The sequence below is a fragment of the Tiliqua scincoides genome, chromosome 1, assembly GCF_035046505.1.
Source record: "Tiliqua scincoides isolate rTilSci1 chromosome 1, rTilSci1.hap2, whole genome shotgun sequence".
Lineage (NCBI taxonomy): Eukaryota > Metazoa > Chordata > Lepidosauria > Squamata > Scincidae > Tiliqua > Tiliqua scincoides.
In genome coordinates this window covers 155,250,930-155,274,657 of record NC_089821.1, presented here as the reverse complement: position 1 = coordinate 155,274,657, position 23,728 = coordinate 155,250,930, and the positions used below count along the sequence as shown (strand labels likewise).

The 23,728-nt window shown below is 40.4% G+C and overlaps 1 protein-coding gene across 1 annotated transcript; it reads right to left on the bottom strand.

The window, feature by feature from the left end:
* Positions 1-3,196: 3,196 nt before the first annotated feature.
* On the bottom strand, positions 3,197-23,221 carry LAPTM4A (lysosomal protein transmembrane 4 alpha). Its single transcript, XM_066639849.1, has 7 exons — positions 23,001-23,221; positions 9,001-9,121; positions 7,982-8,058; positions 7,772-7,894; positions 7,355-7,450; positions 5,087-5,185; positions 3,197-3,962 (listed from the first exon to the last, which is right to left on the bottom strand). Exons 1-7 carry the CDS (start codon positions 23,097-23,099, stop codon positions 3,888-3,890), a joined length of 690 nt encoding a protein of 229 aa, XP_066495946.1. The 5' UTR covers positions 23,100-23,221; the 3' UTR covers positions 3,197-3,887.
* Positions 23,222-23,728: the final 507 nt, after the last annotated feature.

Genomic DNA, 23,728 nt, shown 5'->3' with positions numbered 1-23,728 from the left:
CATATAAGTACCACAAAAACTCTCTCCATAAACATACTAAGGCTTTCACAGCAGCCATCCATGTTAAAACAGTGAAAAGTAGTTCAGGCCAAGTGCCATGGTCTACATTTTAAAACAAAATCCTATTATTCTACCCACTGCTTTGGTGAGCTTCCTCTGAGGTTGCAGTTTTCAGTGACTCCCTCAAGCACTAAAGCCCAGCACTCAACCGTTCTTCTCTAGATTCAGATTGATTACCCACTGCATAACCCATTTTTGACCAGCCCACAGGTGTACACTTGGTCCCTGTTATGTATATGCAAAGTTGGGCAGAAATGGCTGTTAAGAACCTCACTATTATAATAATAATAATACAGGCATTTATATACCGCCTTTCTTGGTCATCAGATTTCTCCAGACTTTAATTCATGGCGGTTTACATAGGCAGGCTGTTCTAAATCCCCGTAGGGATTTTTACAATTGAACGGTTCTATCTTTCAAGAACTGCACAACATTTCAGATGGATCTTTTATGGTCTGTTATCACTTTCTGGCCTCCAGATTCCTCCCACGCAGGCTGACAAGCAGCTCCTTCATCTCTCCAAGAGCAGGTGGAATAACTCGGCTGGGCTTGTCAGCTGCTTCAAGGTCTCGCCATTCACGGTGCCGGTGGCCTCAAACTGGCAACCTTCGGATGTTATCTTCAGGCAAACGGAGGCTCAACCCTCTATCCTTACTTTCCATGTAGTGATGTTTTTCAGGGCCAGCAACCATGCCTCACTTACTCTCATGGTCTTTTTTAGTCATATTATTTTGGTATTTGTATGTATTTTTATTGCCTCTCTACAAGTGTGCATGGTAATGAATAATGTTAAACACTTCAGTTTGTTCAAAGTCCACCTTGTGTCCTGCTGTCACTGAAATGTTCCACAGCTGCTGATCCTGAAGAATGTTACTGCACAGAGAGTAAAGAATCAATTACAGTTGATAGTGAGGTTCTTAATGCAATAGGTAATCATTCTGAACCTACAAAAGCAGTTGAGGCTCCAGTGCTTGAGGGAGTCACTGAAAACCGCCGCCTCTGAGGAAGCCCACCAAAGCAATGGGTGAAACATTAGGATTTTGTTTTATAAATGTAACGGCATTTAGTTCAAAATACTTTTCACTGTTTTAACTCTCTCCATAGTTAAACACACACACACACACACACCAGTGGTAGGGTTAAGTCAGGATTTTCAACTTTTTCCATCTCACCACACACTGACAAGGCACACCATCAGTGTTTTAACAATTGACAAGACCATGCTGCCAGTGGGGGTGTTCACATTCCTGATTGGCCCTACTAATAAATTTCCCCAAATTCCTGTAGCAGATCTGTGGACCACTCACAGCACACCAATGTGCCACAGCACACTGGTTGAAAATGGCTGGGCTAAGTGATACTACCGTATTGCTCTTTTGTTAAGAGGTATTTTATAATAAACTTCTCAACTTGCAATTGGAACCTATTCTTCTCTTAGTATCTTCTTTGAGTTCTCTGTATTAAATGGACTGGGACAGATAATTTTTACCAAATGGGGCTGGGTACTTTATTCTGGTCACATTCTCTCTGAAAGCTGTAGTAAGGGCTGGTCCCCCTGCATCTTTCAGAGAGAAAGATGAAAAATTTCCCCACACCGGCACTCTTAGTAACAGTCTGTAGCATCTTGATATCAATGCACATTACCAGAAGTCAGTAAGTTTGTCAAAATAAATCTTGCCAAATTTTTTTTGATTGGGTTACTAACTTCATGAATGGTAGAAAAGCTATAATTTATTCTTGATTTCAGTAAAGCATTTGACATCATTATTCATGACATCTTGATTTGCAAGTCAGCAAAATATGGGCTAGATCAGGGGTGTCAAACTAGTTTCATATAGTGGGCTGGATAGGATTCCTAGTGCCTGCTAAGGTCTGGAAGTGACATCATTAAGCAGATGGTGGCCAGAAATAAGCATTTTGTTCTCGCATAAAAGCCCATTAACTACAAACAGAATACTTGCAAAGCTTGTTCATTATTTCAAGATATGAGAACACCCAATCATCACACTGGGAAAATCCAATTATAATGGGGGCCAGAAAATTGGCCCACAGGCCTTATAGTTGACATCTCTGGGCTAGAACATACAACCACTAGATTGATGCATAATTGGTTGGATAACCATATACAAGAAGTGCTCATCAATAGCTTATCGAACTGGAGGAAAATTTCAAATGGAGTGCCCCAGGTCTCTGTCTTGGGCCCTGTTTGACATCTTTATGATAAAATGGTAAAAGGAATCCTTATCAAAATTGCAGATGACACTAAAATTAACACCACAGGAAACAGAATCTAAACAGAATACTGGACTGGAACTAACAAAATGAAATTCAATCAAGAGAAATGCAAGGTTCTGCTCTTAAACACAAAAAAAGGACTATGTATGGAACTGGAAATATCTGACTTACCAGTACTATGTATGAAAAGGATCTCGATGTTATAGTGAATCACAAGCTGAACATGAGCCAGCTAATGCAATTTTAGGTTACATCAAAAGAACTACAGTTTCCAAATCATGAAAAGCAGTGGTTCCATTTTACTCTGCACTGGTCAGACAGTATCTAGAGAATTGTGTTCAGTTCCGGATGCCATCCTTTAAGGACGCAGCCATCTAGAACAGGTGTAGAGAAGGACAATGAAGATCAGAGGCCTGAAAAACATGTCCGGTGAAGAAAGGTTGAGGGAATTCTGTTTTAGCCTGAAGGTGGTGCGGAGGGGGAGGAACATGACAGTGCTCTTCAAATACCTGATGGGTTGTCACATGGAACTGGACAAGCATTTGTTCTCTGCTATCTTAGAGAGTGGGACTAGATCCAATGGGTTTAAGGTGCAGGGGGGAAATTTCAGATGTATATCAAGAAGAATTTAAGGGTTGGAGTTATTTGACAAAAGAATTGATTACAGAGTGAAGTGGCTAGTTTACCATCTCTGGAGGTTTTCAAGCAGAGTTTTAGAGACACTTGAGAAAATTTTCCTGCTACAAGCAGGGAATAGGACTAGATAGCCTTGTAGGTCTCCTCCAAATCCAATAACTGTTTTAGCTTGGAGGTACAGTATTTTATCAAAAATGACTTGAATAGGGGATGGGGTTGATTTCAAAAGAAACAAAACTGAAAGCATAACACAACACATGCTGCTTTTTTTAAACAAGATTTATTAAAGCATCATTTATAACAAAGATGAAAAAACATACAGATTAGAGGCATGCAACAGACACAACTGTGTGCATTTTTCCTGCATTCACAGCATATAGCAAAAACTTCAAACTGTAGTGCCAACTTCAAGCTTCCTGAAAATATTGTTTCAAGGCATTGGATAACACAGTAAGGTAAGATAACAAAGGAAAAGTGCAAAGTAAATGCATATGATGTAACTGCTTACCACATCTGAACTCAAAAGCCCACCCAATCCCACCAAGAAATGAAGAAAAAATCTATACTGTAATCTTGTAGTCTTATCAGATTGTTTTTTGGAACTATTCTGTAGTTGTAAAGAGCCTGATCTCGTGTATACCTTTCTCCAAGATAAATCTCACTTGTCCAAATTAAATGAAATCAACAAAAATGCTTATGAATAAAGTTATATATACATATACAAAGGTACTTGCAGAATTAAGCCCCAAGGCGATAACTTGTTAAAAGGATTAAGGAGACCAATAAAATTAAGATACCAAGAGGACCAAAAAAAAAAAATCACTCATATGGATTTGTGTTTAGTAAGATTATATCAAATGCCCCTCAACTGTATAGTGTCTCTCCTAAAGCCCTGAATATTTATTTAGCAGTATAAAAAAAGCTGGTATGAGAGTTTCAGCACATGTTCTGTTGCTTCAGGCAGGTATATAAGGAGGTGGGGGTTCCTTCTCTGGCATCTTCACTGCCATTTCATAAGTTGGCAGAACATACTGGAGGAGGAGGAGAGAGAACATTTTAGACCAAGATAAACTTCTAACAACACACCATGCAAATATCACTAGCAATTTATGCTCTGAGTTACAAAAGGGTACAAACTGGAAAGACTAACAGCAATATGAAAGCCAATTTTATCCTGGTTTAATGCCTTCAACAGTAGCATGAGGTGTCAAAACATGCACAGTTAAGTTCAACCATTGAACCACTGGATTTCTGTATTATGCATATTTCTATCATTCTTTAGGTAAATCACATGGTAACTCTTTCCCTTACATCTTCTGTTACAACAGTCTTGCAAAAAGGCCTTACTCCAGAGTTCTAATACTGAAAGTTAGCTTGAACTAACTTCTCAAGTTGTTTGACCACTATGAGGGAGAACGTTACTATAGTTTCACCTTTACTCTATCATCCTGTTATTTTATTTAGAGAATTACATGGAGCGTAGTGAGAACTCCAAAGCTACCTCTTCTGAAAAGTTCATTTTGCAGAGTCCCAGTTCCACAGTAAACACTAAAATCAAAATAGCAAATGACTAGTTTCTTTTATTACCATTACATACACTACAATGTAACAGTGCACCAAGCTGTAACCTGAAATAGCTTTTCTATTGTAAGTTGCATGGTTTTAGAAATGGGGGCAGATCAAATCAGTTTTAACGTGTGTTTACTCAGAAGTAAGTTCTACTGTGTTCAGGGGGCTTACTCTGAGGAAAGAATGCACATAATTGCTGCCTAATGTTATAAGATAGTCTGTCACATGTAGTTGCTTAGTACCAAAACAATGTTCTAAATTTTGGGAAATTCCAGAGAGCCTTGAGCTGGTGTTATATTGTTCCATACTTCTGAAGGTTTAAAGAAATTGTGTCTTGGCCTCAAACACTGAGGCCAGACCTCTAATATATACTCTGCCATCAATGACTCTGCCTGCATTAAAGCAGAGCTCCCTGGATAGGGGTCATGAGACTTAACCAAGATGTGATGTTCTGCCTCTTAACATTTATGCTTCAGGAAGAATGTGCAAATCTGAAAGCTTATAATTGAATTAAGTTAGTTCAAGTAAAATGTATTTTATGAATTCTATTTCTCAATATTAGAACTTTGTTCTCATGAAGACTTACCTGTGGAGGTGTTTCAAAAGCAGGATATACTGCTATCTCAGGCAAGTTTCTGTTGCTGATGTATTTATAGCAGTTCCACACACAGTTAATTAGGTAGGCCTACAATATGAGGAAGGAAAAAAGACAATTTGAATGTAGGTGGATCTGAACAGCAGGTGGATTGGTGAATTAAGACACATACATTCAGCAATCCTGTTAGAACAAGCAGTTTCAGCAGCTTCCTTGATGCAAATAAGAAGCACCACTCTGCAAGGAAGTGCAGAGCTATAGCTCTCTAGCTATAGCTACAACATGCTGTGCTTTCATTTATGAACATATGCTATAACTACAGCACCACATTGTTCCTTTCTTGCTTTAGTGGTGGTGAAGATACACCACTGTCCACCCAGATCCACTACTACTGTCTTTCAGCACACCAGGGAGGATGCTAAGGCTGAAATCCTAGACACACTTACCTGGGATTAAGCCCCACTGGATATAATGGGACTTCAAGTAAACATGTACAGGATTGCACTGTAAGGTCTCAAGCACCAATTCCACAAATGTGCAAGTAGAGCAGAAAAACTAAGCCATCCGATTCTCTAGGTTCTTAAGAACAAAAGCCTTCAAGCAATCCTAATTTCTACCTCCCTCAAACAAATACAGGCAGTGACACTCCAAGGGAGAGACTTAAGGACATGAGCAAATTTCCTGATGGAGTCCACTTAAAGGTGACTGGCATCACTACAGAAACTACAGCCCCAAGTGACTAGATAATGGGAAGGAAATATTAACTGGACTACTTTGTAGTTGCAAGGAATAGGCCTGCTCATTTTTGCCAAAGACCAAGAAGCAAACATGTTTTTACTGCAAGACTGAAGGTTGCATGAAGTTTCAATCCAAGAAAAAACAAGGAATGAAGTTTGGGAACACATTGTTCTAGAACAGAACAAAGTAAGAACTATAGAAAAAAACTACTGCACTGGTCTGATAATGAAACATTCCAGCATTCGGTTACTATCTTCAGAAGTCTCATCTAGAATAGACTCCAATTAAAAACATGAAAAACACAGCCCTATCTCCTCCATCCCATCTTAAAAAAAGCAAAAGAAAGCACACAATTTTGAAGGACACCAACAGGTTAGAAGCTGGCAGAAGAATTTTTAATATTTATAATCAAATATTTCTATTCAAGCTTCAAGTTCAGCTCAAAAGGCACAACAATTTCATCTGATAGAACATTAGTAATGTCATATTTTAAATGTTGTCTGATATTACTACTGTAGTGCAGCTTGATGTTACGTTGAAAACAATCAATAACTCATACATTATTTCTAGTCCACCTTATTTTTGATAGATAAACCTGAAGTAGCAAATACTAGCAGCTACAGATGTATGGAAATTACATTAGACTAGGAGAATGGAATTTTTCAAGCTCTCTTTGCGTCCTTCCTTCTCCAAAACCATTAACCAAAATTAAGACAATGTCGTGCCAGTAATTCAAAGAGACAGAACACACACTCAGCATGTATCAGCCATAAGATGAAGAATTTTCCATGAATAAAAGACCATCACAGACAGCCAGAGCTTGTCCTGAAAGTGTTCTGCAGCAAATCCCAAAAAAGGCAGGCAATTTTTTAAACTGTAGGACAGTTTACCTTTTTAAGAACAGGAACAACTGTGGACAGAAAGATCCAGATGCATGTGTAATCCCTTTACTCAGGTACACATAACTTACCCAGAACAAAAATACTATGTTTTACCCTTCAGTTGCTTTAAAGAAAATAAGTGTTAACCTGTTTCTAGCTATCTAAGAAATTTGCTAACCAATGCACCAATCCCTACTGAATTATAATTAGGGAGGGCAAATGCTTAGCACACTGGTTCCCAAACCTTTTAGCATCAGGACATACTTTTTAAAAAAGTTTCACTTCTTTAAGTGGCTATAATGGTGACTGAGCAGCACCTCAAGTAGCAGGTTATTTAACCCTTGATGCACATAGTCTAATCTGCCTTGTCAGTTTTGCAATGCACCAAATTGGGTCATGATCCACTGGTGGGCCATGGACGCACAGTTTGGAAACAGCAGGCTAAGCATACTGGTAGTTCATATTAAGCTTCTGGCATTTCTCATTAAAATGATTCTATAGGTAACAGTGGCTGGCAAATTCCCCTGCCTGGGTCTGGAGAACTGGCATTCCAAGAAACTGGAATGATAGCTCCAAAGAGTAATTTTTGTAACAACAGTAGTATTTCTTTTAAAGTTCAGTGTACATTATTATGACTGACCTTTAAGATGATGACCAAAGCAAAGAACATCAGAACAATGAACAAAAGACAGCTTGAATCAAGGGCGAGGAGATCCTCTTTGTATGGCAAATCGGGCTAGTGGAAGGAAACAGTAATGTTTAAACAGACACCAAGATCACATTAGTCAAAAAACAAGAGGCCTGATCTTTTGCACATATGAATTATGCTGAAAGAAGTACAGAATAACCACTTTTGCTTTCATGATCTATTTATTGGACTGAAGACAGAAGATGAAAACCAGTATCAGAACTCAATACACTCTGCAATTGCTGCTTCTACTTTGGAGCTACAGAAGACATATCTATCATTTACTGATCTGGGTAGTTTGTCTTTGCTGCACAACCCAAAGTACTTTGCTCAAATATTTTTGGGCAGACTTCACATGTAGATACTTACCAGCTGATCCAGGTAGTCTTTTATTTTTGGTAGGTATGTCAGAGAACTTATAGCCACCAAACAGCTGAGGACAAAGTCAAAAAGCTGGTAACAGAAGAATGGAATCAGCCAGCCCACTCGATGCTAATAAAAAAGCCAAACAAAAACCACTGTTAACTCTGAAGTGAAACCAGCTAAGTTTCATGCTGAACATTACACATGAATACTTACTGCAATTGCTCCATACACCATCATAGCACTGATTGTAAACATGAGCAGTGAGATGGCAAAAAGGACACATGCATTTTCTGAAGGGGAGAAAAAACACCAAGAATCATTATAAAAATAGCTACCTATTAAAACTATTTTACATAAAGTTATTGATCCACTTATATGAACTCTTATCAATATTGGATTTTGGTTATAGCTAATCAAGTAACAACTGTCAAACAGTAAGCCCTTAGACTAATAAGGCTATGAAGATTTTTCATCATGTGGAAGGGACATCGTAACACATGAAAGACCCATCAGTATGTTTGGATATGCTGAAAACAAACGTTTACACAGGAGTGCATTAGAACCCACTTTCAAGTTACCACAATTAGATTCAGCAGTACACTGATTAAGAATTTGAGAGTCAGCTCTTATCTCATTGAAACAGGTCTTTTAAGACTCTAAGTTTACATTGGGCATGCCTCCAAAGGCACCACCATCTTTTAACAGCCACACCTAAGAGATGAAAAACTGTTCTCAACTATCCTTAGTAAAGGAGGGAAAGTGTCACATCAGTTCAAGGTAATTCATTACTGTAGCTTTTTAGATTGTGAGCCCTTTTGGGACAGGGAGCCATTTAGTTATTTGATTTTTTCTCTGTAAACCGCTTTGTGAACTTTTAGTTGAAAAGCGGTATATAAATACTGTTAATAATAATAATAATAATAATAATAATAATAATAATAATAATAATAGCTCCCAAGCCCACTGAAATACTTAACTTGTAGTTATCAATTTTCCTGTTTAGCTTTTACTACTTTATTGCTTTGAGATTGAACTGAGCACTATGAATATATTGCTAAACTAGTAAGTCAAGCCAAAAATCAAGTGACCCTTCAATGTGCCTGACAAATTAAATTTTAAAATACTTTTATTTAAAGCTCATTACACTAGAATCGCAGGATGCTTTCTAAAAAATATATTTGCAATGGTTTTTAGGCCACAAAAAACTTTAGCATAGGATGTTATACACCTACCAGCCACCCTCTCAGAGGTATAGTAGTTACCAATGACTTCATACTGGATGTCAGCAGTTGACACAGTATTGGGGTGAGTCACTTCGACTGTCAGCAAAATGCCCACCAGAAGATTCACCACCTGAGGGAATACACAACAATGGGAGAGATTTTAATTCACCAAGATATTGCTAACTAGTTACAGTATAAAGTGATTTAGTCTTCCGGGGTCACCCTAGAACAGGAGAGGCCAAACAGTGGCTTACAAGCCACATGTGGCTCTTTAGCATATAATGTGCAGCTCTCAGAAGTATGTTGGCTAAATTCCTTCTTGCATCACAATTAATCTAAAAAGATAAATTTTTAAGCTTTATTTACCAGGTAAACTGAGTCGCCACTGGATTAAAACACAAGTTTAATGTTAATGATAAGTAAACATATTTAAGAATTTGAATGCTTCTTAAATATTGTGGCTCTCAAACATTTCTTTTGCAACTCTCAAACATCTGAATTTTATCATATGCGGCTTTTACATTAAGGACATTTGACCATTCCTGCCCTAGAATGTTTACTCAAGGTTAAGTCCCATCTACTCCAGCGAGACATCTTTTACGCATGTTTAAGACTGCAGCCTGTGTTTCCTCTTGCATGTAAGTATTTTATCCATGCACTACAATTGTCATAATGGCAAAAATGCAGATATGAAAGAGACTGCTCTTGCAACCAATTTCAGCATTTGACTAGGCAGGTCCACACAACACAAAAAACACACTTCTCCACAAGTGCAATTATCCATTTCTCTGTCCCTAAACAAGTAGTCTCATTATTGAGAAAGCTTGGGAAGGATCTTCCATAAGCTAGGAAAGAACATCCCAATGAGACTTAGGATGGGAGTATACCCAACTTGCATACACACTTTAAAACATTCATTCCTCAAGAAAAGAAGAATGATGGGATATTGCTGCAGTCATTTGGAAGGCTGAAAGGGGGAGCAGCAACAGTGCCCTGAAAAGTCAATACTCCCATGCTACTGCAGTGCCTTCTATTAAGTCTTCAAGGACCAGAAAAGATAGTACCCTAGTACATTTTTTCAACAACCTAGGACAGAAAAGATGGATAAGTGGGTGGATTTAACCCACTTTGGATCTTTGGAGAGAGAAAAAATAATTCCTATAAATGCAATCGGTCAAGATTTTCTTTTTCGACACCTAGATGTGTCCAAAGGTTGAGATTTGCCTGTAAATACAAGTTCCATGTGGATGAACAGAAATTGATAAATTTTTATATTTTCACACCAGTATAAACCGATAGCTCTAGTTGCCAAATGAAGTTCAACGAACAAGTCTATGCAAATGAATCTAAAACAAAGCAAGCCTAATATCCAGTACCTTCAAATCAGCAGAGACTGTTTTCATTTGCATCCCCCAGCATTTATTTGCAATTATTTTTTTAAACAGACTCACTTCAGCTATGGCTGCTTCAAAAGTTCTTGTTTTCGAAAAAAAGTTTTGTCATCTCTGAGTTATTTACCCCATTCTCACCTGAAACTGCTCTTAAATTTAACAAGGATCTAAGACAGTTTCCCCCAAACTGTGGCTTGGGACCGACCAATGGGGTTGCAAGTGCATTTTTGGTGAGTTGCGAAGCCTCTAAAACATTTAAAAAGAGCTTTGCAAGGACCCTTGCCCAGTTTGCAGAAAAGAACTGCAGCAGCAGGCAATCTGGATGGAGAGACTAGTCTCATGACTGTGGTGCTAACCTGTGGTATAAGGTAATCTTCATACCTCCAAATTAAAATTTACATTTTCCAATTTTCTCTAGTAATTGACATGTCATAGATCATGAAAGAACCTAGTTTCAACATTTTGTCTAGCCTGGAATCCCCTAACTGCACATTTTGCTCTCCAGTTCTGAGTAAGCCTTCTTGGTATCCTGGAATGACTAAAGATTTTGGGAGAACCATCAAACTCCATTTCTATGGGGGGGGGGGTCTAGCAAATGTCTACACACACTATATGTAAGGTCTCTAGAAGCCTCAAGAGCACAGAACCCCAACTGCTATTATTATTATTTAAAATGTTATTTCTTTGAATATCACTTTTTTCCTAGTAAAGATAGGTAAGTCTTGATAGATGTCATTTTAAAAAGTGTGTTCACTGCTAAAATGTTTGGGAAGCACTGATCTAGAATATTAAAACTGAATGAGCAACTTGCTGAGACTGAAAATTCTGTGGGTTGCGGATTTTGCAAAACTCAAGAGCTTAACCTCTCATCATAGACATACTATCAGTATGTGTACTTGACTTTAATGCCAAACTGCAGAGACTTAAAACCTCTCTTGCTAACTACAAATGGATCACCCAAAATACTTGATAAAACAGTAAAATGGTCTGTTGATTTACTGGAAAACATGCCCTAAAAAGATAAGTTAAACAAACTGCAAGTAGCTCAAACAAGTAAATGAAGAACTACGTAAAATATTGCTATTTAGGAGGAATATAAAGAAATATAAAAACATAGGAAATCTCGGTTTCAAAGGAACCATGGGGAATACACTGAACAAGCAGCTAAATCAGTGGTCTTCAGCCATTTTCCTGCAACAACTCCTATCGATCAAAATAAATCAATAAAGTATGAGACAGGAGACCCACCATCAATTCTGCTCCCATTACCATCCATTTCTTGTACCGCAACACTCTCCCAGAACTGTTCACTGTAACCAAATATTATTAGAGTGCAGAAAAAGTTACCACATAGCCAGGCACTACTGAAAGCTATTTTAGCATAATTGCTAAGAAACTGAGCAGTACTGGGACACAATCTCCTGGTAACTGAAGGGGCCCTAAACATTTTGCATTCCCTTAAGTTGTCATAACCACACAAGTGAGATTTTGTGACCCTCAGTGTGGTCACAACCTAACAGTTGAAGAACACTGAGCTAGATCAAAGAATTAACTCATTTCTGCCCAGCCCACAGGTGTACACATTTAATCCCGGTTGCATATATGCAACATTGGGCAGAAATGGCTTAATGTGGTCTTTTGATTACTAACTAACTGTTGTAATGGTTTTAGAAAACTGCCTGTTCCATAGGTGGCTAACACTGGAAAACTATTTTTATAGTGATTTAAGGATACTAACTTATGCAAGATTGCCAGGTACTAACGCTGACCTTGGCACTGTTAAACCCTAGCCATCAGTTTCAACAAAAGAAATTAAAGGACTAATTACAGGCCTAGAGAATAATAAAGTGCATCGCGAGGATGATGTTCCTCCTTACCTCACATTAAATCTTAAGGTGGCAGAAGACCTTCTGGCTGGAAGACCCACTAATTGGATAGTTCTGTACCAACCTGTCAAGGACAGGGTTGAACTCCCGTTGAAATCACAAGGGGAAGTTCTCCTGGACCAGTTATGCTCCAGGTGGTAACTGCTGTCCAGAGTATTTGTCTAGCAATGGCCCATGCACCAACTGCACCAGCTTCTGTCTCATGAATCTGGCTACAATAAGTCATGCCTCAGTTAATTCACAATTGGATCCCCCTAACCCTCTTACTAGTGACCGAGCCGTGTTCCAGACTGCCTTCTTAACTGTGAAAAACTGCTTTATGTTGGCCCACATATTAATTCACTAGCATAAGGCAGGACATCTATACCTTGTTTTTGTCAGCTGAAAGGCTGCAGTTGGTTCCATAAAGTGAGACAGGTGCTGAGCAAAGCTTTCAAATACAGGATGTGAACTCCTGGCCACTCAACTAAGAACATTATAGCAACAAGAGGAGATAAGCAAAGTTATCTATTAGCTCTCCTGTTCAATTTTTATACACATGGGATACCTACACAATTTTAGTGAATAAGTCTGTCCTAGCATCTACCAGCAAAAAATTGTAAGCCCTGATTTATACGGTTATATTTTCACATACTTCAGTGGGCTTCTGCCATCTACTGGTGGCTTTAGAGAGCAATGTAATTACCGTAAATATAAACAAAAAGAAAAGAATGAGCTAGTCTGAATTTGGCAGGAAATCCAAGGCCTATATATGCTATACCAACAGCCGTATAACTGAACAGGTTGAAACACTCTATCACGAAGTTCATTTCTCGGAAACCTGCTGTTCAAAGTACACCTTCAATCTGATAAACTGAAGGCAAAACAGACTATCAATACAATTCTAGCATTTTCTCTGTATACTAAAGCAGGGGCGTCTAAAGTTTTTGGCAGGAGGGCCACATCGTCTCTCTAACACTGTGTCGGGGGCCAGGGAAAAAAGAATTCATTTACATTTAAAATTTGAATAAATTTACATAAGCTTATATAAATGAATATATTAAAGATGAACTTATATGAATGAATGAAGGCCTTGCAATAGCTCAAGGTCGATAAAAGGCCTTGCACAAAGCAAGGCTGGCCTTTCCTTTGCTGCTGCTACTGCATCACAGATGTGAAACATCAAGCAGTGGAGGGAGCCCTCATCCCACAGCTCGTGCAAGAGGTCAAACAGTCTCCCTCACGCTGTGAGCAGTTGCGTCAGGCCAGTGTGGTCTCCAACAAATCTCCGGAGGCTCATTGGAGACTGGGGGCAACCTGAGGGCCACACTGAGAGGCCTCAAGGGCCGCAAGTGGCCCCAGGTTTGGGCACCCCTGCACTAAAGGAAATCCAGACATGAGCTTTTGTAGTCATACAGCTTTCTCAATCTATTTTTCCAGATCTCAACCCAAAGTGGTTAATAAGAAATTCAAACCCTTTTTTAAATTGTGTTGATGCAGATAGGTTTAAACTTTGCTTCCCAAAGTAAAACTGACTCCATATTTTAGTCAGTTTAACGATATCAATGAATGCTGCCTAACAGATCTAACAAGTTTTCTTATCAGAAGGGTTCTGACTTTCCTCCACTCAACAGACAACCACTGTGATCTTAGGTGGTTATCAAAATGGTTTAGCAATCAATTTATGGTTTGTATCCATGGAGATGGTTCAGTAGAAGATTTATGCCTCCACTCACTGAGTTGCCTGGTTATAAGAAAGCACACTGGTAACTAGAACAGCTTTTTGCCAAAAAAAAAACCTTGAATTTCTCATAGCCTCTTATGTAAAGGTGGTTTTATTTGTTTTTATAATGGATCATATCTGTAAATTTCTGTAGATTTTTTTCCCTGCTCACTTGATAGACTGATCATCAAACTACTGTTTACAGTCTACTTAATTACTTATGAGTGAGGCCACAAGATTTGTATTGTTGCTCGAGTTTATTTTGTACTAGTATTTTAACAGTCGTGGCTTGTGGCCAAAAAAAATATATTTTTTTTAAACTTATTATTTCATCTGTGCTTTCTTCATGTCATCTAGTTCAGTATTAGTGACAAATGCTATGCTAAAATACTGGGAAACTAAAATTGACTGATTAGGAAACTGAAAACACTTGATAAAAAAAGACTTCATGTTGCAACGGTAGATAGCTGTTGTTTTAAATTGTTGGCCACTCTGCAAAGTTATCACCTGAAGAGTGGAGGAAAAAATCTAAATATACTTTCCCTTTCAAGATACTGCTGTAGTAGTGCCTTAGTAGTAGAAATATTATAGTAGTGTAGTAGTAGAAATATTTAAAATATTTCTAGTAATATTGATAAACATCTTCTCACACCCCTACAATTTTACAACTTTTTACAACAACTTTTTAGTAGTGGAAAAGCAGCAAAAATCAAGACAGCATAAAGTCTTGATGTCTTTTTAAAAAATACACCCTCATAGATCAAAAGTTTACATAATAATCATTTTTAGGGTGATGTATTATAGGTAAATATTACTCATAACACCAAATTTGACAGTGTGTACAATTCATGGATAGATGTGAACAGTAACCATAGAAGAGGAATGGGAAATATGGTTTTAGAATTGGCATCACAACACCCTCAAAGTTTACAAAAGAGGATTTAGTTTAGCCTAATAGGTTTATTATAATCTGCAACACAAACAAAAACCACAAAGTACCTTATGAGTAGAAGAATGTTATGTAATAACTTGTTCTAAGATGCCAGCAAGCATTTCCCCTTTTAATCCACTAAAGCACAGAGTTTTGCTCTTGCTAGTCTTCTTGGTCAACACAGTTGAACAGATTCAACACAGACAAACAAAATTGGTCAGCCTTAGGATTTTGCCATGTTTATCCGTCTTGCTTTGTTGTTTCACTGTTCTCGTTCATTGGGATTATATAATATTAAGTCACCTTGCTATACCAGGAGGTCTGGTCTAGAGGGTTGAGCCTCCATTTGCCTGAAGATAACATCCGAAGGTCGCCAGTTCGAGGCCACCAGCACCGTGCGACCTTGAAGCAGCTGACAAGCTGAGCAGAACTATTCCATCTGCTCTGAGCGTGGGAGGCCAGAATGTGCGACCAGATCAAGAAAGAAACATCTGAATGTTGTGGTTTCTTGAAAGATAGAAACCTTCTTTCAAATTGTAAAAATCCCTACGGGGATTTAAATTGCCTGCCTATGTAAACCGCCTTGAATAAAGTCTAAGGAGAAATCTGAGGACCAAGAAAGGCGGTATAAAAATACCTGTAGTATTATTATTATTATACATATTGGACAATTATATAATACATATGTACTTAAAACATTCTCATGCTATTTATAAAAACCTATACATCTATACTTGAAGCACATCATACAGCATTCAGTTGGGTTTACTCTTCCAGGCAAGCATGCCTAAGACTACAGTCTTAGCTAATTTTTATACAATAAAATTAAACTCTAATGACTGTAACCTATTTTTATAGTTGACACTATGCAATACAGGATTTATTTGAATCACTAACTAGGAAAGAGTTCCAAGATAATATCCAACCAGAAATTATAATTTCTGTCACCCCCAGGTTCAGTACTGATTCGTCTTATTTTACAATGGCTCAAACTGCAGCTCAAAGTATGTGACCTGAACCTTCCAGAACTACAGGAATATTCTCAATTCCCATACTGGTTGTATTCAAAGCACAAGCTTCCTAAACAGCCTGCCCTCCACCCCCATTTACAGTTATGTGAGAACTCCTACTCAAAGACGAAAATCTGGAGATGCACATTGCCCAGCATCTCATATTTGGAGGCATTTAATTTGAACCCTTTCCTAACATAAGAGCCCCATTGAATCAGACCAAAGGCCCACCTAGTGCAGTCCATAACTCAGTGGCCCACTAGATGCCACAGGGAGAACACAAGACAATCCTGGTGCCACTGCCTTGCACCTGACAAGTGCACCTTGCACCTTCCTAAATTTAAGTTTTTGCAGAATCACTGATACACATGCCATGCCTGAAAACTATGATTTAAAGCACAGCACCACACTAGCCTTTCAAAACGTTCTCGTCCTACACCAGGAACATGAATGCATGCATATGCACACATACCCCATTCTCTAAACATCCCATCAAACTAGAAGATTCCCATTTGGATAACTAGCTGCACTGGTTGGTAACAGAAGACAAACTGTAATCCCAAGGACTCGGTGAACTTTCATAGTTTTCATGTTACCATCCCATTTGGAGAGGACTGGAGGTCTCCAGGTCTCTCGCAGCTTTTCTTTCTTTTTTTAAACACAATCTCAGAGCAATCTCAGGGCTGCTTATCTCTTCTTGCACAGTTTAGATCAGGGGTCTCTAAACTTTTCAGTCGAAGGACCACATCAAATATCTGGCACAATGTCGTGGGACGGAAAAAAAAATTAAATATAAAATTTAAGTAAATACATTAGAGATGGAACTTAGATGAATGAATAAATGAAGGGGCCAAATGTCCAGGGCTTCTCCAAGCACAAACACATCTCAAGAAATAAAGCACACTCTTAAATGGGCCCCCAGTCCATCACCCCACAAGCACAACTCTGGTTGTGTTTGGTCAACTGGGCCAGAGGCTCTCAGGGGGCCAGAGGCTGGCCGTGGGCCAGATAGAGGCTTGCCACGGGCCACATCTGGCCCTGGGGCCTGGGTTTGGAGACCCCTGGTTTAGATCAGTGTTTCTCAAACTGTGAGTTGGGATCCACTAGGTGGGTCGCAAGCCAATTTCAGGTGGATCCCCATTATTTCAATATTTTATTTTTAATCTATTAGATTTGATGCCACCATGGCATGTGACTGCATTTGAGGAAATGTTACAGACCTGTACTTTTAACAAGCCACTATGTATATTCTTTTAACAATGATAGTCAATGGGACTTACTCCTGGGTAAATGTGGGTAGGATTGCAGCCTAGGATTGTTAAAAATTTTTCCTGCTTGATGATGTCACTTCCGGTCATGACATCATTTCCAGTGGGTCTTGACAGATTCTCATTCTAAAAAGTGGTTCCCAGTGCTAAATATGCGAGAACCACTGGTTTAATCAAGGGTGTCAAACATAAAGCGCACAGGCCTACTTGGACCCATAGAAGTGCCTTAACCAGCCCATGAGAGATATGGCTATCTCAATTATCAGATCATTATTTGCTCTCAGCTGATGAGCTATGAAGTTGCAATAGGAATGCTGAAAGAATTATCAGCCCAAACCAGGCAATATATGCAGATAGCTGAAAGCGGTAATGCAGCCATGTGTGCTACGCAGACAGAAGAGCACTTCTGTTTGCTCCATCTCCAAAATAATATCGTGGGGAAAGGTATAAAGAATCCTGCATCTTATACAGAAGAGCTACCAAAATGTTCAAGGGTTTTTACGCTGGGGAAAAAAGAGGCAGCAGGAAGATGTATGAAATTAGATATGGTCTGGACAGGGAAGCAGAAAAAACCTTCAGTATATGCTGATTTAGAGTCTGCAATCATGTAACACTTTAATAGGAGGATGTCCCATTGAACACAATGGGATTTACTTGAGTAGAGATGCATAGGCTTATTCTGCAAATGTGTTTTCAGAAGGTTTGTTACTATTTTAGCATAAACTATAGCAGGGGTGTCCAAACTTTTGGCAGGAGGGCCACATCATCTCTCTCACACTGTGTCAGGAGCCAGAAAAAAGAATTTACATTTCAAATTTCTATAAATTTACATAAATGAATATATTAGAGATGGAACTTATATGAATGAATGAAGGTCCTGCAATAGCTCATGACTTATAAAAGGCCTTGCACAAAGCAAGGTCAGTCTTTCCTTTGCTGCCACATCACAGATGTGAAACAGCAAGCAGTGGAGGGAGCCCTTGTCCCACAGCTCACGCAAAAGGTTGAACAGTTGGCCGTCAGGCTGAAAGCCATTGCATCAGGCTAGCATGGGCTCCAGCAAGTCTCTGGAAGGCCAGAGGCTCATTGGAGACTGGGGCCTCCCTGAGGGCCAGATTGGGAGCCCAGGAAGGCTGCAAGTGGCCCCAGGGCTGAGCACCCCTGAACTATAGCATTCAGTAGTTAGAATAAGTTTTTTGTTTGTTTGGAATAGTAGAGTCAAATTGTCATGAAATACTGTGTGTCATGTATGGCAATTCTTTGTAAACATGTCACCTGACCATTATAGTTGTGATGAATGAGAACTTCACATATTGCCTAGAGAGCAGAGTGGCCATTGCACATTTTAAGATACCTGCAGTTTTGTAAGTTAACTTGGATCCCCTCCAGTAGAAAGGTGGGGGTAAAAATGTCATAAATAAATAAAATGTACTGATCAGGTCATTACTGTGCCACACAATACAAAAACAATAGAGGAAACTTTGCTTGGCAGAAACAGTGTTGCTGAAAGGGCAGCCCAGGTGATAACTGGACTCTCCTATATCTTGAAAATATTATCAAGATTTGCATATTTTCTCCTCATCATCTGCTCAATGATGTTAATTTCTGCTTAACAATGTCACTTCTGCCCTTCAGCAGGAATTATGCATGTTAACTTTGGCCCACTGTATGAAACAAGTTTGAAACCCCAGTTTAGATTATAGGAAGACAAAGATGGGTAAGTTTTCTAAAAATTAGCTGCTATGGGGAACAGCAAGGGAGAAAAGAAGGTATTTGAAAGAGAAACAAGATCTTGAGGCTTCTAGAATCTGTGCTGTATGCAGGTATAACACTTCTAAGAAGCATGATGCCTTTTGAATTTCACCAGTGGCCAAGGAGCTGCCCACTGCCCTAGAGTGCCTCATAACATGCCCTGGAATTCATCCATGACTATCTAGAATTCCCAGCAAGCCAACACTGTCTGTAAACTCTTCGCCAATGCATCACCTACATGCATGCTTGTTTTACTTAACTATTTTTTGCATATATCAAGAAATCTTATTCTTTCTAACACTGCTGTCTCAACATGATGAAGGGCGCTTTCAATTAAAGGAAAACAGTCCTTTGCAATAGTTAGAGAGAGGGTAGCCAACTGACAATCCATCAGTCACTCTCTCTCAAAAAGACCCCCTCCCTTCCCCCTGAACACATGAAAGAAAGATAATCCTTTCTAAGGGCCTGGAGAGAGACTGATTGTTGGATTGTCATCTTAATGACTCTATCTTAACATCACAAAGGTCAGCAAGGCTGCAAAGGAGCCTTGGGAGCAAAGTGACTTGTTTTTTAAATTGAATTGCTAAAGTGCAATTTTAGTGCATGTGAGGAACCCTAGAAAATAATGAGACTCAACCTGTACATTTACTTCTGCCCATGCAACTGAAAGGAATTGATCCTTCCATCTCTATACTTCACACCCACTTAACACCACTTGCATCAGGTATTACCTAGAAGTATACTTCCTGGGTCTGGTTCCAGGAGCACCAAGGAGCTTGGAAGAGATTCTAGCATCAGGTTCTGTTTCCACCCACTCTCACATATCTATTCACCACCAAGACAAGTTATGCTCCTCTTTTGGGAGCCTTAATTTTGTATTGAATTATATAATCTTTTTGTCTGATGTTCTAAATATAATCCAATATAAAAGCAAATTGAATAGGAGATTTTTATAAAAAAATAAAATAAAGCCTAAAATTATCAATTTGGGATCACACCTGAAGATAGAATTTTCACAAGAGCATGCTCTCTTCAGATTTCTGTATGGTGACAATGGACTGTCCAATCAAGAGCAAATAGGTCTGTGAAACACTGGTCTCCTACATTGTGAGGAGGGCTTGGACCTGTTGTGCTGAACCTCCAAAAGGCAGCAAGATTTTCACAGCTTTCTGATCCTTTCCAAAGTTAGCATATGGCCTGGAGCTTCTCCACCCATTCTCCAGACACAGGAGGACAGCAGATTTTGCAAGAATAGTAACTCACCAGTAGCAAGCAAGCCCCTGCCTAATGAGGTGCTGCGTCAGAACTCAGTCATGGCCACCCACTGTAAACACTCTGTGTACACACACTAATACCTTATATAACTACAGCTTAACTGGCTTTCTCACCATGAACAGGAAATATTCAGGTTGTATGAAACCAAGAGTGAGGATTTTGTGATGGCAAGAGATTGAGTGGCAAAAAGTTATGCTAAGCACACAAGACATTTTGAACGCCCCTTCTGCAAACTAGCACAAAGGGTTTCATTCTACAAAAAGTACATACTGCTAGCTCCCATCTCCCTATTAGAAAGGCAAACAACCGCAATACTCAATTTCAGTGTTTCTCAACTTTTGTCCTTTGCTGCACCACTTCACATGGTCCAACTATTTGAAATACCACTGGAAGCAGCTGGCAATGACAACACTACCAGTTACCTCTGGGTTGGGAGGCCAGATGCAACACTAGGGGGTTCTGCAACACCCTAAGAGGTTCAGGGTGGATGGGAAGGCTTTTTCAAACATGGAAAAGCATGCTTTGGAGCTCTGCCCACTTAGCTGAGCCTCCTATCACTGTTTGTTGTGTCGCATTCCTGGTCTCATTGCCAGGTGGCAGGTGTCCAGGGGTCCTGTGAGTACCACCAGACACCACTTCAAGTACAACTGGTGGTACCCATACCACTGGCTGAGAAACACTACTCTATTTTGGAATCTTTTACAAGAAAAAGCAGAAGTGACTCATTTTCTGTTTTCCTCCCACAATGGGTCTGTAATTTTCTGGCTTCAATGGCACAACTCAGAGGTGGAAATATCGTATTCTGAAATGTTAATACCCTTATCTTTCAGAGTCAGTTTCCCATCAAAAACCATTCATAATAGTTTGAGGAAAAACAAGCATGAACTCAGTTTTTGTTTGGGGAGACCTTGGATACAGCTGTACACAACCAAGCTCTTTCTCTCAGTGAACTGTAATTCAGCGCTGTGGTTGCTATAATCCTCTGAAAAAATTCACATTCCCTTCATCAACACTGAACACTAAAACACATCAATACTAAAATTCCCAAAATCTCCTTAGGGCAGTGGTTCTCACACATTTACCACTGGGAACCACTTTTTAGAATGAGAATCTGTCAGGACCCACCAGAAGTGATGACCTGACCGGAAGTGACATCATCAAGCAGGAAAATTTTTAACACTCCTAGGCTACAACCCTACACACAGTTACCCAGGAGTAAGCCCCATTTACTATCATTGTTAAAAGAATATACATAGTAGCTTGTTAGAAGTACAGATTTGTAACATAATCCTAAATGCAGTCAAATACCATGGTAGCATCAAGTCTAATATATTAAAAATAAAATATTGAAATGAATGGGGACCCACCTGAAATTGACTTGCAACTCACCTAGTGGGTCCTAACCCACAGTATGAGAAACACTGGTGTAGAGACAATCCTATGTCTAATTTATCTAGAAGTAAGTCCCACTGAACACAGTGGTAAACGTGAATGGTAAGTTCTGAGTAATATTGTATGGGATTATGCTGTTAAGTATACAATGGGAAGCATTTAACTGAAGATTAAAAAAATCAATACTGCCATGTAGTTCTGTACTTAGGAGCACAAAAATGACACGCTGGCCAATGGACTCAAGGGCATTAAAGGAATTTGAGCTTTTTGTCACTGCTAGAAGAGAAGGAACAGCGTTTTTTTTATTAGTCAACACACAATTTATTCTCCGTTACCTTGAGTCACTTTTTTTTCTAGGAGGCTGTTCAAGTGGTTCATACAGCCCAATCTTCATCATTCCTGTTACTGATCACCAGAACTACCAAAAGTGTAAAAACAGGTAATTAAGCCATTCCAGTCCAACACTGCATATGTGCAACAGGGACCAAATGTGCACACCTGTGGGCTGGGCAAAAAGTGGGTTAAAGATGAAATGAGTTGTCAGCTGACTCACCAGATAGCCTTTATAAAATGAAAACTACAGAACTGCGTGCTCTCCTTGACAGAAGTGTGTCAGCTACTGAGTTAACCGAGAAGAAACTGAATGACTTGGAATGGAGGGTTCTAGTTCTTTGTATGGGGAAGTAATGGGGGCAAAAAGGATCACAAAGGGCAAAACAAGCAGACTCATAACTGCGACCTCAGCAGTCGCTGCACTCAGTGGGGCTGTTTGCAGAAGTCCCGAGGAGCCCATTTGTGTAACAGTAAGAGTGGAACAGAGTGACAAGCTTACTTGGCGATCCCACACAGGCCTCCTGGAAGTGAGGCTAGCGGAACTCAGTGGGACTTGCATCCAAGCAGCCAGGTGCAAGCAGGATGCAGGTCTCTTGGGTGCTCCCCGAGGCCTCTGGTGGGCCACTGCGAGATGCAGGAGGCTGCACTAGGTGGACCCTGGGCCTCACCCTGCATGGCTCTTCTTCGGTTCTTAAAGAAGCCCCACAGAGCCAGGCTCCAGAGGACTGATCTCCCGCACCTCCCCCTCCCGCCCTCCGTGCTTATGATTGGCCGAGCGCTGAAGCTTCCTCGTGCAGCACACAATGGAGCACGCGCGCCAACATTCCACGGCGCACGTCAAGTCCAGAACAGGTTTCCCTTCTGCGCATGCGCCCAACTGGTTGACTTTAGAACTCTTGCATCCGGTATGCGTGAGAACAGACCGGGCTTAACCGATGAGACCACGCGCATGCGCAGAGAGGAGCATCGCCACAGCTTCACCCCCCCACAGAGGCGACCACCTTGGCTCCCACCACTCGCGCGTGCGCACTCCTCACCCGCTCCCCTTCCCTCGCAGTGGGGCCCTTACCATGTACCAGGTGCCGAGGATGATGGTGCCGGTGCGGACGTGACAGCAGCCACAGCAGCGCGTGCTGTAGAAACGGTCCCGGCCCCGCTTGAACGTCATGGCTGAGCCGCTCTAATGGTAGCCGAACCTTCACCTCACGAGACGCTCCTTCCCACTCAGCGCTGGCGCAAGGGCCCCGACGCTGCTTACGCCGCGCCCTCCACAACGGCTCCGACCAATCAGGAAGCGGCTGCTGGCCCCAGCACTTCCCTTTTCTGGCCTTGCGGGGGCGGGGCAATAGCCTACTGGCAGCCATGCGGACCAATCACAGCGCTCCAAACGCGGTGACGTCAGCAGCACGCTCCCTTCTCGCTGTTGAGGGAGACGCCAGACGGTGTGTGGGCGGGTGACGTAATAGGGAGGGTCACGTGGTTGGGCGCTTCTGTTGCGCTTCGTGGGAAGAACCTGCTTGGCGGCTCCACTAGAAAGTACAGTGAGAGCCCATCCTATGCAAGTCTATTCAGAAGTAAGCCCTATTAGAGTCAATGGAGCTTACTCCCAGGTAAATGTGAGTAGGACTGCAGCCTAAGGAGTCAGCCCCATTGAACTCAGCGGGACTTCTGAGTAGACGTGCATAGGATGGGGCTGTAAGACTGCAGTCCTATGCACACTTTCCTGGGAGAAAGTCCTATTGACTATAGTGGGACTTACTTGTGAGTAGGCACGCATAGGATGGAGCTGTGAGCCTC

Bases quoted from the DNA above. Each gene is read 5' to 3' on its own strand.
- LAPTM4A (XM_066639849.1), bottom strand. From the start codon at position 23,099: ATGACGTTCAAGCGGGGCCGGGACCGTTTCTACAGCACGCGCTGCTGT. The intron at 7,895-7,981 runs GTAAGTATTCAT...CTTTTTTATTAG, and splicing joins TGGTGTATGGAGCAATTGCA to CATCGAGTGGGCTGGCTGAT. The intron at 7,451-7,771 runs GTAAGTATCTAC...TCCTTCCACTAG, and splicing joins AAGACTACCTGGATCAGCTG to CCCGATTTGCCATACAAAGA.